Here is an 18,463-nt window from a genome sequence, read left to right on the forward strand (position 1 = left end):
ATAAATCCAATAATTAAACTCAAAAAATTAAACAATCTTTTAAATATTAATAATCTCTTTTTAAATTAAAAAAAAAATCATGAAAAATCATCTTAACCACATATCTCTCCTATCTTGGGAGAATATTAATGAATTTTTTTATTTATTTTTTTTTAAAAAAAAAATCTTTATATATTAAAGATTGTTAGCGTTATTATTTTCTAAATATATTAATATTAGTGTTTTAACAATTAATATTAATTTTAATGGTATAACCCTAACACGGAAAGCCAAATCAAAAAAAAGGAAAAAACAAAGATTGAAAGAATCGACCCAGAGATTGAGAGCAGATTTTTATAGGAAATCAATTGTTACTCCTTCAAAGATTGAAGGAAAGGCATAGAGAAGGGCAGAGGAAGAGGACTCCACTTCACCCATCGATTTTCTTCAAAAGTCGATACTTAATTACTGCTTCAAAAAAACGATTGAAGGGAAGGGCATAAAGAGAGGGAGAGGAAGCAGAGCAAGAGGGCTGATATTAGCATCGTCTAGTCATAATAAAACGCATCATAGCTTTTGTCTCCATCACCAATCCTCTCTCTGTGTTATTCCATCTCTCGACCGTTACCCTATAAAGATTATCAACCGAGGAAGAATTCCGTTCGAGTATAGCTCCAACTTGCTTCTTTACCATTGAATAAACAATTTCTTTACTCACAGTCACAGGTACGGCTTCATTCCCTGTAGATTTCATTTCATTTTATTTATATTCTCTGATCAGTGTTTTAGCAATTAAATGAACCTGTGTTTTGTTGCTCAGTAGAAGAGCATGCATTAGTTTTTTATTGTGACATTTACATGAAATTGTTGTAAACTGTGTGTGGGGAATGAAAGAAAGAGCCCCAATTAAGTTTTCTACTTGAAACATGTAATTTTTATGCAGCCCTACATACAGAGAGATGATGGAAACTTTGTCTGGTTGTTTGAGATTTTCAGGTTATTCTCTCTGTTTTGTATGGTGTTCTACATTGGCATTTTAGGTCATACAGGGATACGCTATAGCTATTATGCAATTCTTTTTTTTTTTTTTTTTTTTTTTCTTTTCCCTTCTTTTTAGTAGTTACCTGTGTCATAATTAGTTTATAATGTTTAGTTCTAAGATTTAGAAATTGTGTATGTGTAGACCTTATTCCGTTCTCTTAAACGTTAATAAGAATATGAAAGTGTGGTAATAATTATAAGAGATTTTGTTCTAATCCGGATGGTTCCAAGATTTTGCTCTCAATAAGGGCCAGGGCCAAAGGAACTTTCATAATTTTCTGATTTTGGTTCAATGGGATTACAACCTACAGAAAAAAAAATCATGTTTCCTTCACGTGAATCAAAATAAGCAATACTTAATTGAATAATTACTAACTAATAACCTGTTTGGAGAAGTTTTGAACCAAAATGGACAATACACCTTTCAATAGCTACCAACTAATAACATGTTTAGAGAAGTTGTTAACGATAATGGTTTTTTCATTTGCTTCTCTTCAGCATTGTTATTAGTATTTGACAGGTTTCTGTTAAAGCTAACAGAGTTTTCTAAAAGTACCTTGTCAAGCCACAAGAAATTCTGATAGATAGGCATTTATTATGTAGGTAAGATATGTGTCATTGTGAGAGCTTTGCTTTGTGCATCAAAAATGGCTGTGAGCAAGATGATTTTTTTTTTGATGGAATAACTTTCTTTGGTATTAATTCATTTGGTTTAATCTCTAGCAACAGTTCATTTAATCTTTATCTTGGCCTCTTTGTTCCTCTTGTTAGAATAAAATCAGTTAATTATGGTTCACTCAATCAAAGTAAATTAAGACATGGGGTCTTCACTTCACGGGTTCGTGATTCACGTAGTCACGTTTTTTTTACGTTAACAATTTGCTTGACAGTTACTAGTTAATACTTAATACGTGAACATTATGTATTAAAATATCTATGTTTTGTTTTGCAAAAAGAAAAAGAATCTGTCATATTCTCTTGTTCTGATTGTGCTTGCTGATAATGTTTTACGGTTTTGTTAATTTATTTGTACACTTCTGATTCTTATTTTGCAGAAAATGCCTAAAGTCAAAACAAACCGTGTCAATTACCCAGAAGGGTGGGAATTGATTGAACCTACTCTCAGTGAGCTACAAGCCAAGATGAGAGAAGGTACATTCTTAATTGTATGTACTTAATTACTTTGTTTTGTTTAAACTTTGGTGAATAAAAAACTTTGGAGTAAGCTCACATTTTGTGTATTTTGCACTGGGCAGCTGAGAATGATCCTCATGACGGAAAGAGAAAATGTGAGGCTTTGTGGCCTATATTCAAAATAGCGCACCAGAAAAGCCGCTACATTTATGACCTTTACCATCGGCGACAGGAGATATCTAAAGAATTGTTTGAATTCTGCCTTGACCAAGGTTTTGCTGACCGAAACCTCATCGCGAAGTGGAAGAAGGTTTGTCTACTGTATACATTATTTGAAGATTAAACTGTTTGCACTTGCTAAGATCCTAACTGGTAATTATTTAAAGATAACTGTTAATCATAGAGTAGACTACATATATATATATATGTATATTAATTAGACTATATATATGTATATTAATTATTAAAACAGTGTAGGGAGAGCAATGCAGGGAAAAAGATCAAGATACGTAAGTTGAATACTTGATTACACTAAGAATAGAGGCATGGAAAACATATACACACAACTCTCGAATGGATGGTTGAATTGATTGGAAAATTATTAATCATTAAAACTTTAGAAGTCTAAGTACATCAAATTAAACCTCGATTACATTAAATCTTAGTCTAAGTACATAAAACAAAGTTTGTAGTACATAACGAGATGTATTTTATTTTCTTGCAAAAAGATGATAACTTCTATTGCCTATGACTGCCTCTCCTTACTTTTGTGTTTAACCGTAGATGACATCCTTATCTTTGCATGAGAAAGTGTCTAGAGGACAAAATGTAGAACACTGTAACTTCTGAATTCTTATTATGAGTTCACATGAGCTGTGTCAATTTTATCAGAGTAGGGTAGAGAAAGAGACATTGCGATGAGTTTTTTTTTTCTTTTTTTTTTTTGTGTTTGTGTGAAGATTTTATAACAACGCTAATCGAATTTCATGGGTTTTTGGCTATAAATTAGAACTTGTTTGCCTTTTTCTTATTTTTGATTTCAAAACTTGATCATCTTTCTCTTTGTAATGTCAAAACTGTCTGCATTTCCTTTATTTTTTTTTTTAAAATGCAGGCAGGTTTTGAAGCCGGTTTCTCTTCTTTGGATTAACTAGCTCACATATTAACTTCAATGGTTTTTGTTGAATTGCAGCCTGGTTATGAACGCCTCTGCTGCTTAAGGTGCATGCAGCCTCGAGATCATAACTTTGCGACTACGTGTGTTTGTCGAGTGCCGAAACACCTGAGAGAGGAGAAAGTGATCGAATGCGTGCATTGTGGTTGTAAGGGATGCGCCAGTGGAGATTGATTTGATCAGCTTCTTCGGACTGTTTTATATATGCCTCGATTTCAATATCTCGCAATAGGAATGAAAATTTCTAAAGGGTGAACTCCCCGAAATAGAGAAGGGGATTCATTTGTGTAGATTGTGGCTAAGATAGTAGGCACTGGTGGAAGAAATATAATTTTTATTTTCTAAGCAATCGACATCTGAAAAAGCATGTAGCAAAAGACACTTAGTAAAGTTTCAGGGATCAGTTGGTTTATGCATATATTGAGATAACATATTAATAATAAATGCAAAATCAGGTCTTGTAGATGAACTGAAAATATGAAGGTTCCCAACAATGGTTCCATATTCTCACTACAATATATCCATTCTATATAAAATGTAGTTATATAACAAAATTCTTTATTTATGAGAAATTATTAGGTGATTTTTTTTAAATAAAAAAATAACAAATTATTAGATGTTGTCACGTAAAAAGTGTTGCAATTAATAATAAATTTGTTCATATTGTTTATTTTTTTATTAAAAATTATGAGACAGGATATTGTCCCGTGATGTACTTTCACGGAATGTATTGCATGGTACATTAGATGGTCTCAAGGTACATTAGATGGGTCTCAGGGTACGTTACCATTTTTTAACCTAATTACCCCTAGATCAATCCCAGCCCTCAGATCAAATAACTCCCCCATCTAACGGTTGCCGTACATCACGGAATACATTCCGTGAAAGTACATCACAGGACAAAATCGTGTTCCTAAAAATTATTTTCAAATTTTGATATTTAGAATTAGTTAAATTTTAAATATTATTTTAAATTAAATTTGAATGCTTTGATAGTTTAACCAGATGACTATTTTCATTAATTCCGAAGATAAATTTAGGACGAATAATAATATTTTTTAATTACTATTACAAAGTATAATAGTAATTTTTATTTTTATTTAAATCACTATTATGCTTTCAAATTTCAATGATTATCACTACATTGAATATTATTAATTTTAAAATTATGATATTAAGAAAAAACTAAAAAACTAAAATAAAATTAACATACACTTACGATTTGTTGCACTTACACCCTCTCCTACCTGTCATAAATCAACTTCTAATAAGCTAGACTTCCTTTACGAACTTTCTTAAGTTCCAGATGAAAATAAAATTACTTCTGATTCTGTTCCTCTCTTAAATCCATATCAACCTTTCACCAAGACCCCTTCCTCTTTTACTAGATCCATTAAAGTACTTTTTAAACCATCTGTCAAAGCTCCAAAAGAATACATTCAAGCCTCAAAATTCAGCCAGTGCCAACTTGCACCAACACCAAAGGTCCAATTTGTGACTGTTGAAATTCCCCCTCAACTCCCTCCACAATGGATAACACAGGGTTATACCCACATCCACTTTGGTGCTATTCGACTTGCTCTCAATTATCATGGCCGTAAGCGCCTTCCAGTTAGCGCTCGTATTGGTCTTCTTGATACTTGAATGAGAAAATATCAACATGCTAGTATAGCTACTATTGAAACTACCTTAAATGCAGGAACAATGGTCGTCACTCGGTTTCCCAATTTCAACATGTCTCTCAGAGATAATTGACTGACTGATGCTTTTAAAGTAGAAGTACAGACAGTAGGAGTGGATCAAGACCCAACTTCTCTTGGCGCCACACTCCACTATCAGATGGCATATCGGCTTCAGGATCATGCTCTTGATCTTAACATTCCTCAAACACAAGATGCTTTACTTATCTCCGTCGATTCTAAATAGGTACCAACCTGCACACATGTCCCAAAGCAAATGACCACTAAAGAACTCACAAAGCTCTTACCCAAGTCGTGGGTCACAAACTATGAAAAACTTCACAAGCCACAGCCTGTGGTTTAGACCACAACTGAACCTTCCTACCACACAAAAGAAGATGGATTTGTCGAAATTATTTTTGACATAAGCCAAACAAGAACACCTAGCTGTTTTCACACCCAATATGTCATCACACCCATCCACCCAATGGATGCAGAAATCTTGTACTTCGATTCCCAAGGAAAGCCAATTTGTGCTTTTGAATCCTCTGACGGGCATAAATACTGGGATGTTTGTAACTGCAAAAGTTGTTTAAAAGATGATGAGCCCTCACGACGTCCCACTCCAGGAAAACGACTAAAGAAAAAATTGGAAAAAGGCGACAAAACCATCGGTCTATTAGGCCAACCATCGGGAAAATTCGACTACATAGTCAAATATTCTGCACCAAAGAGCTACAATCAGCCTATGCCAGAACCTACCGGATGGGATTCAGATGGTGCTTCACAAGATTCACAGCCTGCGATAGTCTTTCCTTGTTATAAACGACAAGCAAAATAGATGAAGAAGCATGGAGAAAAATTTCCAACACCAGCTGTTCAACCATCAGTTCAATCACTTCCTGACGCAAACATGATCACCTCAAGCTCATCCATTGATTATGATGCACATTTTCCTCCTCTCAAGAGGTTCGAAAAAACTGAAGATTAGGGTACCACTTCCCACCATCCAAAAATACAAAATCCTACAACTAGGAATGCTGATGGAATTTACAAAAGGTCTCAGCAGCCGAAGAAGTATTGTATTGGCAAACAGAAAATATGATCGCCCAAAACCACGTCTTAAAACGAGTAGAAAAACAAATCACCCGCACAAAGACAATCGTCAAACAACAATCACAAGATACGATCATTGAAAAGTTGACGAACAAGATTCAACAGACGCATGACAAACTCATGGCCATCATAAAATCAAACTTTGTTCCAATGTCATTATTCTTGGCTAAAGAAGCAGAAATGAAAGCCCTCAAAACCCACTATGAATCTCTAAGAAAACAATTTTTTCAACGAGAATCATATCCTACGGGGCCTCAATCAACACTCTTTAGAGCAAATACACCATCTGTACCATGGTAGTTCTCAACCATGCCAAAGACCTCTCCGACATCACCCTTCTCAGTCTCTTCGCAAGAAGACTCACTTCTCCGACTTAGACGGATGCTTGACGAAAATCAACAACAAAAAACCAAAAATGGGAAGAAAAAGGAACACCTAGACAATTCTCCTCCAAGAGCATCATTCCTATTGGGAAAAGAGCCAAAGCAAATCATGGCCCAACAAACTGTGCATAATCCTGCCATGATCCACCAACCAGATGAAGAATTGATAGTCAGTCTTCTTCCTCTGACCAAGAAGAGAATTCTGAAACTTGGTCCCAAGATTCAAATACTAGTAACGAGTCTCAAGATTCGGGTACTAGTGACGAGTCTAAAGACTCGGATACTTCTGAAGATGACGTACCCCCTTATTTTATGGCTCAATCTGCAGAAGAAGCATACTCTCAAACCGAGCCTATTGTCAAAAGTGAGGATGAAAGTGAAGAAGACGAAGAAGAAGCAGCTACAACGAAAACAGAATCCAAGCATCATCAAAAGAGTAAATATTCTAAGTTTCAAACTTTTACTCTTGATGACATTCCCCCATCTAAATGGAGAGAGAGATTCCAAGAATTTCAAGCTTGGCTTAGCCTGGAGACACAAAAACCACAGGCACAGACGCGGACGATCCTCTTGAATTTTGTCTCAAGATTCATTGGAACTTTGCAAGATTGGTGGACAAGCTTAGGTGAATATAGACAGATGACTTTCCTACAAATCCCATCTGTCGCAAATGCCCTAAGCCATCTCTATGTCGAATTTTGTGGCCAAGATGCGCAAGTAACTGAAAGATTTAGAGCAGAGTTTTTCAAGCTCAAGTGTTGTTCAATGGACAAAAGAGACTTGGAAAAGCATTACAAAAGAATGACTAAACGATTCTACCAAATAGGTGGAATTGATGATCCAAATCTAAAGCAAGCTTTCCTCTCCTCTATTCCAGAGCCTCTTGGCGAAGAAACTTTCAGGCTACTCTCTGGATCAGGGAAAAGCCTAACGGATGCTACAATTGGAGAAATTTTCCAACTAGTCTTAAAGGCCCTTGAAAAAATGTGCTCCCAGAAGAGATTTCTCTAGGAATTTATGAAGCAATCTAAAAAACTAGGCAAAGTTTGTAGCAGACGAGATTTACTCATCACATGCCCTTCTGAATCTTCGTGTTCCTGCAAAACCCCGAAGAAAAAAACCAAGTTCAAGACGTTCAAGTTCTCGAAACACAAGGGACGTAAAATAAAATTTTTACGAAAGAAGCGTGACTTTCGTAAAAAATCTGATCGATGTTTTGTGTGTGGAAAAAAGGGGCATTATGAAAAACAGTGCCCAAAAGGAAAAACAGTCAAGCTTATATCACATATTCAACAAACGACTGGGATGTCTCTTAAAGAAAACGACATAGAGTCAATCTTCTCCACAGATGATGAATTCAACTCAGAATCCCTTTGTGCATTCGAACAATGGAGTGATTCAGACACTCCAGAGTGATATCAAATGTCCACTATTCACACAATGCAGCCATCCCCTGTCCTCACTGTACAAGTTCTTCCAACAAAATATGTCAACCCGATAAAAGTGGCAGGATTCTGTGACACGGGAGCATCATACACAATAATGAACCCTGATATTCTTCCAAAAGAATATTGGAAGAAAGAGAAACAATACTTTCATGCTGCAAATGGAGGTATTTTTTGCACAGAACTCATCAGCAAACCGATTCGGTTGTAGTTCTTCCGAGGGTGTTCTATTACTCAGAGTCATTGGATCAAAATTGCCCGGAAAAGACTTAATTGTTGGATTTGATCTTTACACAAAGAAGAAGGGTTTGCGTATTCTCCCTAGTGGACTTGGTTACAAACAACATTTTGCCCCATGGGAAGCAATACCAAACTATTTCTTAATGCCCCATGACCCATTTCATCAGATAAAGAAAGAGCTCATCGAAGTCTCATGTGCCAATAATCATGCAGCGTTCTTGAAGAAATGTGACCATCCTCTTTGGAAAAATCAACAGTTCTTCATAAGCCTTCCTTTTAAGCTTAATGAAGATATAAACCCTACAAAGGCTAGTCACCCAAGCATGAATCCAGAACACCAACAAATGGCGTCCAATGAGTACAAAGAGCTAGAGCAGCAGGGTTTAATAGAGTCAACTTCCTCTCCATAGGCATGTCATCCATTTTATGTCAATAATCGATCAGAGCAAGCTCGAGGAAAGCAAAGGTTGGTCATAAACTACAAGCCCCTAAATGAGTTCTTAGAAAATGATAAATTCCCAATACCAAATAAGAATTCATTGTTTGCATGTTTATCCAAAGCCCATATTTTTTCAAAATTCGACCTAAAAGCAGGATTTTGGCAATTAGGCATCAAACCAGATGATTGGCCCAAAACAACCTTTTGCATTCCAAATCATTATTTCCAGTGGACCGTCCTACCCTTCGGGCTCAAAACTGCCCCTTCCCTATTCCAAAAGGCTATGACCAAAATATATAGCCCAATCTTGGAAAAGGCTCTCATCTATATATTGACGCTATTTTACTTTTTTCTCCTGATACAAGAGCCCATCAAGCGTTATTGGCCCAATTTGCTTCTATCATTAGAGCCCATGGTATCATGTTGTCTGAAAAGGAAATGATCATTGGACAGACGCAAATAGAATTCCTTGGGATGAAATTATCCAAAGGACAATATGAAGCCCAACCACATATAGCCCATGAACTACTCAAATTCCCAGATGAAAATCTCACGAAAGTTCAGGTGCAACAATTCTTGGGCACATCAATTACTTATGAGACTTTGTTCCCCGACTGTCTGTATTGACAAGGCCATTCAGCAATATGCTTAAAAAGAATAGTTCAGAATGGTCACAAGACCAAACAGTGGCAGTCAAAAAACTGAAGGAAATCATGCAAAATTTACCACCTCTACAAATTCTTTATGACGGAAAATGTGTTCTTCAAACAGACGCCTGTGATCAACATTGGGGTGCTATCCTTCTAGAGCAAGATGAACAGGGAAAAAGATGAATATGTGGATACAAGAGTGAACACTTCAAATATTCCCAGCTCCATTATCATTCCACACTCAAAGAACTGATTGCAATCAATATGGGAATCACAAAATTTGAGTTCCACCTCATCGACCATCATTTTTTAGTGGAAACCGATTTTGCTGCATCAAAAGGAATGATAAACCTGAAAAAGAACAAGACAACCAATACTCAATGAGATTGGCAACATGGTTTGATCATTACTCTTTTAAAATAAAACACCTTCCTGGAAAAAAAAAATATCTTGGCCGACCTCCTATCTAGACCTACGTCTATAAATATGGTCTCCTCACACCCACTCAAAACCATAGCCACAACTCTTCCCATACCATTCCATACATATATATAATGGCATCATCATCATCATCGCCAAAGAATTGTTCATTTCCCTGCTCATTTCCCCAAGATGCAAAGCTCATCCTTTCTAAATCCAAAAAGTCAGCAAAAGAAAAGGCCTCTCACAGGGCTATTTATACACACGAACAAATACTCTCCAAACTTGGACCCTATTTTCAATATAATTTTCTGATTCACCCAAAATATGCTTTTGCCCATCTACTCCCCTTCCGGACTGCACTTTTCACTCCAAAGTCCATAGCCCATCTTTTTTGGTACCTAACATGCCTCTATACAATGGCTGTCGAAGTCCAAACTATGGCTCTTCACACTGCTATACAGTTGTTCCTCGAACAAGAAAAAAATAAACCAGCCTACGAAACCCAAACAGACATTTTGTCTTGGTACGCTCCTCTAGAAGAGTGGAAAAAAATACTCTGGGATGAATGAGAAAAGGTTTGCAACAATCGACACGTCTTTGTTTATCCATCAAGACCACATGTAGCCAACATGATGGATCACTATACTGTCTTCCTTATCAGTCTAAATGCAAAATTGGACGAGAACAAGAAAATAGTTTGCAATCCCACTTTTGAACTATACGGATCCCAAGAAGCACCTTTCAGAGAGCAAAATGCAGAGTACAAAGATCTCCAAAAGATTATCTTTGAGAAAATCAGACTATTCCACCAAATATTTGGCCAAGAATAGAAGATAATGCCCCATGGGAAATATTCCCCTCAGATTATTCACAACGCATAGTGTCACGGGCTCACCTTTTCAGGCAGCGGAACACCCGTGCGGCACCTTGACTTCTCTAAGCCAAGGTCAGCCTTCCAACCATCCGAGTAACAATGGGCTCATTTTTCGCGCGACCGTGTGTCTCGGGCACACTCCCGTCTCTCGAACAACTCCCGCCGAGTCATGCTCGCAAGCATCCATGAGTGCATTCAAGTACCGAGACTCTCTAGCCAAGATACTCGCACTGTCCATAGGTTCCCACCATGGTCAGACAAATCCCAACACTGATGCTCACCTTGTCACTCGTGACCAAGGTAGCATGTGTGGCGAGATGCCAACACCAAGCCAACGTGCCAACGCCTCTATCATGCCCCATTCGATACTGTCCGAATAGTCTCCCTCGTCGCCCAAGGACTCCCATACGTCCATGGACCAATCCTCAAGGCGCCATGCCCCCATGCATGTTGGCAGGCCCTCAAGACAAGCCACCAAACCAGTTGCATACATTAGACCTTTGCCCCTTTCCAACATGGTGCATCCGTCCCATGCGCGTATGCAAACTAGCCCACGAATGACTACCCGTGTCATCTCGTGTTGAGACTCGTGGCCTAGGCGCACCACGACGTCTCTTGGAGGATCTGGGCCACGTCTCGTGCAAGCGGCATACCGGCAAGCCAAGGGAAACGTACCATTGAACCTCTGGCGGCATTCTTCGACGCACTACCGGGTCGGCCCGATAATGTCCATGAGTACTCCAACTCATGGAGACATATGAGTCCCCTCGTGGTCCTCATATGCCCGCCCTACTAGTCCCCACTGGCTAGTAGTAGCTCACTTAGCACCAAGGTGCAAGGGGTGGTGGAGAGCTGACACCAGAGTACCCCCTTAAAGAGCATTCTGAGCTTTTAGCCTTCTACCAGGAACATAGATGATTTTTGCTCTGTAGACATATGGGAAGCACCATATACCAAATCACCTAGTTTCGCCAAACCGATTGCACCATTATATTTGTAGACCCAAATAAATGGCGAATACCAAGTCCCGTCCCGATCCGGACAATATTGAAGATATTTACGAAAATGCCACTGCATACAAACTAAGCATCAGCATGCCACCTGCATGCACCACAACATGCGCCACCACTTGGCCAACTTGTGGGCATCACTTAACTTGTAACGTGCCATCATAGACTGCACGTAACATTCTCCCCCACTTCAACATGTCGATGCCCTCATCGACGGACCGCAGGCAAATCTCCCTGATCTCGACTCCTAAGCTTACCCCACGCTTCTCCCAACATGAACTCCTCTGAGTCCATCACGACGTCCCTCCAGTCAACCAAGTAGCCCTTGCAACACTGACCCTGAAGCTACCACATCCTCTGATTGCAGCTCACTCGCCAATCGTCCAATGCATACTCCTTTCGACAAGGACAAAGTATGGTGCACCCCTCGGGGTGAGGTTCGCAAACCAACCGTTCCCAACGGCACCTACAAAACGCGCTTCCACTGAAGCCAAGTCCCTCTGGACAAGTCCCTTCGGAAACTACACACGCCAACTCCATGGCGCACCATCCTCCTGATGGCAATCGAGCAAGACACTCTCATCGCAGGATAAAGTTTGGTGCGTCCCACCTGGACGAGGCTCGCAAGCCAACTGCACCCAATGCAGCACCAAGTGCACTCTTGCACCCAATTTCTTCGCGAAGTTGACAACATTGGCCCTCCGGCCCAACCGCATACCCACGGCTTCATGCAAAAGGCCCCACTGACCCATTGCACACTCGCTCCTCTGAGCTCCTGCTTGTGTCGGCTCCCAAAACTGTGTCACAAGTTTGTATCCCCAAAATCAACCCTGCATCCTCTGATGACTCGCTAACTTTCGACAAACTTGCTGACACCCAGTCTTACTCTTAAGACTTGAAGTCTTCCCAATCCGCTATCTCCCATCGGCATATGTTCTCTGAACCATTCGGCTTACAGTGTCCCATACAACACCAGTGTTCCCATAAACACAAAACATGCCCATAACATGCCGCAAACTAGCTCAGTCTTGATCTCAGTCTACGCCCTTGCATATTGTCTATCTGCAGCTTGCAGCAATCATGCAAGTCTTCACCCTGAACAACCAATCTGTTGCAGTGTTTCCCTCTGGATTCACACACCAAAACTGAACAAGTACCCTGATTCTTCAAACACATGAATTAGTGGGCTCCCCCACTTCAACTTGGGAAACAACTTCTCTCTTAGAGGAATATCCCTCAAGATATAGCTCGCAAGCTAACCGCATACTCGCATACGGTTCCTCCACTCCACATTTCACTTTGATGAAGATGTTGAACTAATGCCTCGATCATTCTGACTCTTCGCCCCTCGACATTTCATTGTTGCCTTAGTACCCTAGTCCTGCTGACTTTTGCCTTCGGCCAACATTGCCATGGTGTTATCTTAGTACCTGAGTCCTGCGGACTTTCACCCTAGATAACTGGCTCTGCCTGTGTCCTGAGTCTTCTTGACTTTACATCCTGAACAACAATCAATCTCCATGATACTCATCTCGATGCTTGTAATGAATAACTAGTCTTGTTGAGTGAACCGTGAAGGTCTCTCCCCCACTTCATCTGTTGGCGTCCTCGACAACATGCCCACACGCAAATGCCTGACCGCCCCAACTCTTCATGCACACCATGTCATCTAAAAGTGCATCCCGCAGGATGTGACTCTCGAGTCAACTATTTCATTAGCACCCCTGTCGATTTCCACATGCATGCACTAACTTCCCACTCAACCATCCAACTGATTCACACTTGCATCACGCCCTTCTGGCTCCCACGGTGTACTAAGTTCCAATGACGCAGCCCTCTGGCCTTCATGCAAACTGTAGCCCCCTTCTCGACCTTCGCAGGCCAACATGACTACTAAGTCTCACTGGCACGGCCCTCTGGCCTCCACACAAACTCTAGCGCCATCTCAATGCTTGCGCTCGGTCTTCTCAGCCCTGCTGGCTTCCTTGATGCCTTTATTCCACAACTCCGCGTCTCTATCGATGTCTTTGTGTGACTTACGCCCTCTGGTGATTTAACAAGCCAACACATTCCACTCAACTGCCTCGACGCTTCCATATGGATCAAATAAAACTCGCATGCGAACACCTCCAAGTACAACCATCCTCTGACGATTGCGGCCTCTGCCTGCCTTGGTCTCCATGTGTGTCCCTCTCGACACACAATGTAGCAACTGAAGCATTCCATGTCTATCCCAATTAGACCCATCTCAGTTATCAACTCTCGACCTCTGTCGTGACTAACAAGGATTTGACGGTCCCTGCACTACTTCCACACTCCTGCCAGCAAGCTTCCTTTTCAACAAAAGCGCCTCCTGCGGCTTACAATGTCACTCAGGCAAACTTGGCCTAGTGTACCAAGCATACAGCATGGACTATCCCCTCAACCTTGTCCTATGCCAACGAGTTTCAAACATTCTGTTGCGCCTCTCTACAGTCTCACGTGGTAGTTGTCTTTCTAGCATCTCTGAACTTGACTCGAAGCAACCATCAACGTCTCCTCTCTAGGATGTCCAGTATTCCCATGAAGAAAAGCAACCCAGTCTTAACTCCATCTCAGCCTACTGATCCTCTATAAAAGACTAATTGGCTCAACGACGTCTTGTTCCAACATTCGGACCATCTCGATCCGTCCACCCGCCTACATCCTCTCTAGGATAGGCCAACCAAGTTCACATCCCACTGAGATGAACTTGGCTCTGATACCAACTGTCACGGGCTCACCTTTTCAGGCAGCGGAACACCCGTGCGGCACCTTGACTTCTCTAAGCCAAGGTCAGCCTTCCAACCATCCGAGTAACAATGGGCTCATTTTTCGCGCGACCGTGTGTCTCGGGCACACTCCCGTCTCTCGAACAACTCCCGCCGAGTCATGCTCGCAAGCATCCATGAGTGCATTCAAGTACCGAGACTCTCTAGCCAAGATACTCGCACTGTCCATAGGTTCCCACCATGGTCAGACAAATCCCAACACTGATGCTCACCTTGTCACTCGTGACCAAGGTAGCATGTGTGGCGAGATGCCAACACCAAGCCAACGTGCCAACGCCTCTATCATGCCCCATTCGATACTGTCCGAATAGTCTCCCTCGTCGCCCAAGGACTCCCATACGTCCATGGACCAATCCTCAAGGCGCCATGCCCCCATGCATGTTGGCAGGCCCTCAAGACAAGCCACCAAACCAGTTGCATACATTAGACCTTTGCCCCTTTCCAACATGGTGCATCCGTCCCATGCGCGTATGCAAACTAGCCCACGAATGACTACCCGTGTCATCTCGTGTTGAGACTCGTGGCCTAGGCGCACCACGACGTCTCTTGGAGGATCTGGGCCACGTCTCGTGCAAGCGGCATACCGGCAAGCCAAGGGAAACGTACCATTGAACCTCTGGCGGCATTCTTCGACGCACTACCGGGTCGGCCCGATAATGTCCATGAGTACTCCAACTCATGGAGACATATGAGTCCCCTCGTGGTCCTCATATGCCCGCCCTACTAGTCCCCACTGGCTAGTAGTAGCTCACTTAGCACCAAGGTGCAAGGGGTGGTGGAGAGCTGACACCAGAGTACCCCCTTAAAGAGCATTCTGAGCTTTTAGCCTTCTACCAGGAACATAGATGATTTTTGCTCTGTAGACATATGGGAAGCACCATATACCAAATCACCTAGTTTCGCCAAACCGATTGCACCATTATATTTGTAGACCCAAATAAATGGCGAATACCAAGTCCCGTCCCGATCCGGACAATATTGAAGATATTTACGAAAATGCCACTGCATACAAACTAAGCATCAGCATGCCACCTGCATGCACCACAACATGCGCCACCACTTGGCCAACTTGTGGGCATCACTTAACTTGTAACGTGCCATCATAGACTGCACGTAACACATAGCAAGGGCTCTAGAAAAGTTCCAAATTTCCGAGAATAGCCACAATCAGGTCCAAGCCCCTAAAGCAAAAAAGAGAAACTCATCACCATTCAAAGAAACAGACACTGTGGGGGTCCTACTCCGTAAGACAAGCATTTTTGAAGATTCACAAGATCCATACATGGACCAAGAAATCAACCAGGATCCCTATCTCTTTCAGTACAATGGATTGGAATGGGAGATTGTCTATTCTGATTATGATGCATGTCCACCAGCTGGAAGTGATGAAGAGGATGAACCATCAGGTTGGCACCCACTTCAAGAAGACCCCAATTATGAATCAGACTACAATGTTGATCACGAGCCAATTATCGACCGCTAATAAGAAGAAAAAAAAGATTCTATATCTCTTATTTATGTAAGATAACAATAAGTGAAAAAATTCCTGATAGTCATGATGTTTGTAGGAATTTTTTCTTATCGTTTGGCGTTTTCTATGTTTGTCAGTTTGTCAGTTTGTCCATTTGTTGTCAGACTGTCCTTTTCTCCGTTTGTCATTTTGTTGGTTTGTCCTTTTGTTGTTAGAGTATCCTTTTGTGTGTTTGTTTGCTTGTAGGAAATTTCTAAGAAGTTTCCTATTTTGTATCCTACCTCATGTAAATGGCTATATATAGAGCCATCCTTTTCATTGTAAGGACATCAGAAAACTTTCTACTAAATAAATTTCTAGTGTTCTTCTCTCAAAATGTTCTTCTAAATTTTCTTTAAGAGATTTCTGAAATAGTGATAGTGTGCATTATGGGTCGTACTGAATATGTATTACTGTTATGAGTTAGGTATCACTCAAATAAAGGTAACTAAGCAATCTATTCTTCATAATCGTAAGTCACGCTGCAGAGTCGTAAATCGTGCTGATTCTTGTGTCGATAGATGTTAATTTTATTTTAGTTTTTTAGTTAGACTGAGTGCATGAATGTGTAGTGTACATTTGTTCCAGGGGATGAAGTCAAGCTGCGTGACTGGTCAAGCTTTCAACTATAATTAAATTGGCTCAATAAATAATTTATTGCTATCTTAGGGCTGCTAATAAATATAGAAATAAATAATGCTTATCTTTTTTTATTAAAATCTGTAGTTATTACTTCCAATAGAACCGGTTGTAACTGGTCAAAAAAATTCATTTTTGGTGCATGCTGAATAGTAAGACAAAATAAGTTCTCTATATATAAAAATAAATAAATAAATAAAGAAAATTTATAGAGATAAGAGTAAGGAGTAAGTCCAATCTTCAACGAGTCCTTAATTTATTTTTTCAAAACATAATAAGGTTGATTTTTCAACCTTAGAAAACATTCCGAATGATGCCCGACATCTTCCAAATCCAAAGAAGGTGTTAGCGTCGTAGTACTCACTATGAGTGTTATTGGTCAAAGTGGTCAAATCACTAAGGATAGAGTTCGATAATTATACGTGTTATTTATTTGTGATTGCATAAAGCAATAAGGTTGATTTTTCAACTTCGAAGACGTTTCAAATGATGCCCAACATCTTCCGAACCTTGAAGTGGTGTTAGCTTATGAGTGTTATTGATCAAAGTGGTCAAATCACTAAGGATAGAGTCTGATCATCAAACGAGATGCTTATTTGTGATCGCATAAAGAATAAGGTTGATTTTTCAACCTCAAAGACGTTCCAAATGATGCCCAACATCTCCCAAACCTAGAAGTGGTGTTAACTTTGTAGTACTCAGTACGAGTGATATTGGTCAAAGTGGTCAAATCACTAAGAATAGAGTCCGATCATCAAACGTGTAGCTTATTTGTGATCGCATAAAGCAATAAGGTTGATCTTTCAACCTCGAAAAATCTTTGAATGATGCCTGACATAGAAATGCTAATTTTTGTCAAAGAACAATTCTGAATCTGTAGAATATTTCTTCAAATAGATTATGGGAGACATAGTTACTAAACTCTAAAAATTATCTCTACTCACTATCCATAGAAATAAATAAGACAATTTTTTTTTTTATACAATTATTATCTCAATAAATTTTGAGCACTATTTTTTTTTTAAAGAAATTGGTATTACATTCAACCTCAATGACATGTGAGTGTCAGGCTATGACACAGGCTCGTCTGATTAGGCGATGCGATACATTAGTGACAAGTTGTGGCATGGGCTCACCTGATTAGGTGACGCAGTGACATTATGTAAGATGCCAAATTATGACACGGGCTTGCCTGATTAGGCAATGCAATATGTGATACATTTTATTCCCATGCACATGGTTGGTTATATTATCCACTCTTAACTGTTATTGTATGATCATTTTATAATAGTGAAATGGGTAATCAGTTATTTCATGTATTCTTTTTCGTTACTTTTCTTGCTGAGCCTTTGTGACTCACGGGTGTTCTGTGGTGTAGGTAAGGGCAAGAAAAAGTTAGAGCAACCATGAGGTGACAGTCTTCTCCAACAATGTACATATTGACCCACCGACCTGTGTGCCAAGTTGCCAGGAGTTGTTTTGGACTGTATCTGCTGTGTATCTTGATTTCGTATTTTGAATTGTCGTTGTATATAGTCCTTTTGTGAAACTTTCATAACAGGGATCCTCACACGTTTTTAGTATCGTTATGATGTCCGTTTTTAATGTCGTTATGATGTCCATTTTAATGTTTTTTTTTTATTTTATTTTAGTGAAATTTTTAATATTATTAAAGATTTTAATAATTAATTACTTTATTAGTTCTAAACTAGTTTATAAAATATTTTTGTATATATATATCTTATAGGTCATTGTTCTCTCCAAGTTCAAAATATAAAATGAAATATTTTTGTATAATGTAGTTTACAGTGAGTTCCTGTTATTGATGTCTCTAAGATGTTATTGTTCAGTCGCAATCAACATAATTCATCTTATTTTTTTTTTCCAGAATAGATTTGTGTGACATATTATTTTTTT

General features: G+C 39.7%; 1 protein-coding gene across 1 annotated transcript; it reads left to right on the forward strand.

The window, feature by feature from the left end:
* Positions 1–206: 206 nt before the first annotated feature.
* LOC115711610 (protein BUD31 homolog 2) lies at positions 207–3,804 on the forward strand. The gene is made up of 4 exons (XM_030639981.2): positions 207–705; positions 2,076–2,172; positions 2,277–2,464; positions 3,347–3,804. The coding sequence occupies exons 2-4, from the start codon at positions 2,079–2,081 to the stop codon at positions 3,500–3,502; spliced, it is 438 nt and encodes a 145-aa protein (XP_030495841.1). The 5' UTR covers positions 207–705; positions 2,076–2,078; the 3' UTR covers positions 3,503–3,804.
* Positions 3,805–18,463: the final 14,659 nt, after the last annotated feature.

Source organism: Cannabis sativa, chromosome 3 (assembly GCF_029168945.1).
Source record: "Cannabis sativa cultivar Pink pepper isolate KNU-18-1 chromosome 3, ASM2916894v1, whole genome shotgun sequence".
Lineage (NCBI taxonomy): Eukaryota > Viridiplantae > Streptophyta > Magnoliopsida > Rosales > Cannabaceae > Cannabis > Cannabis sativa.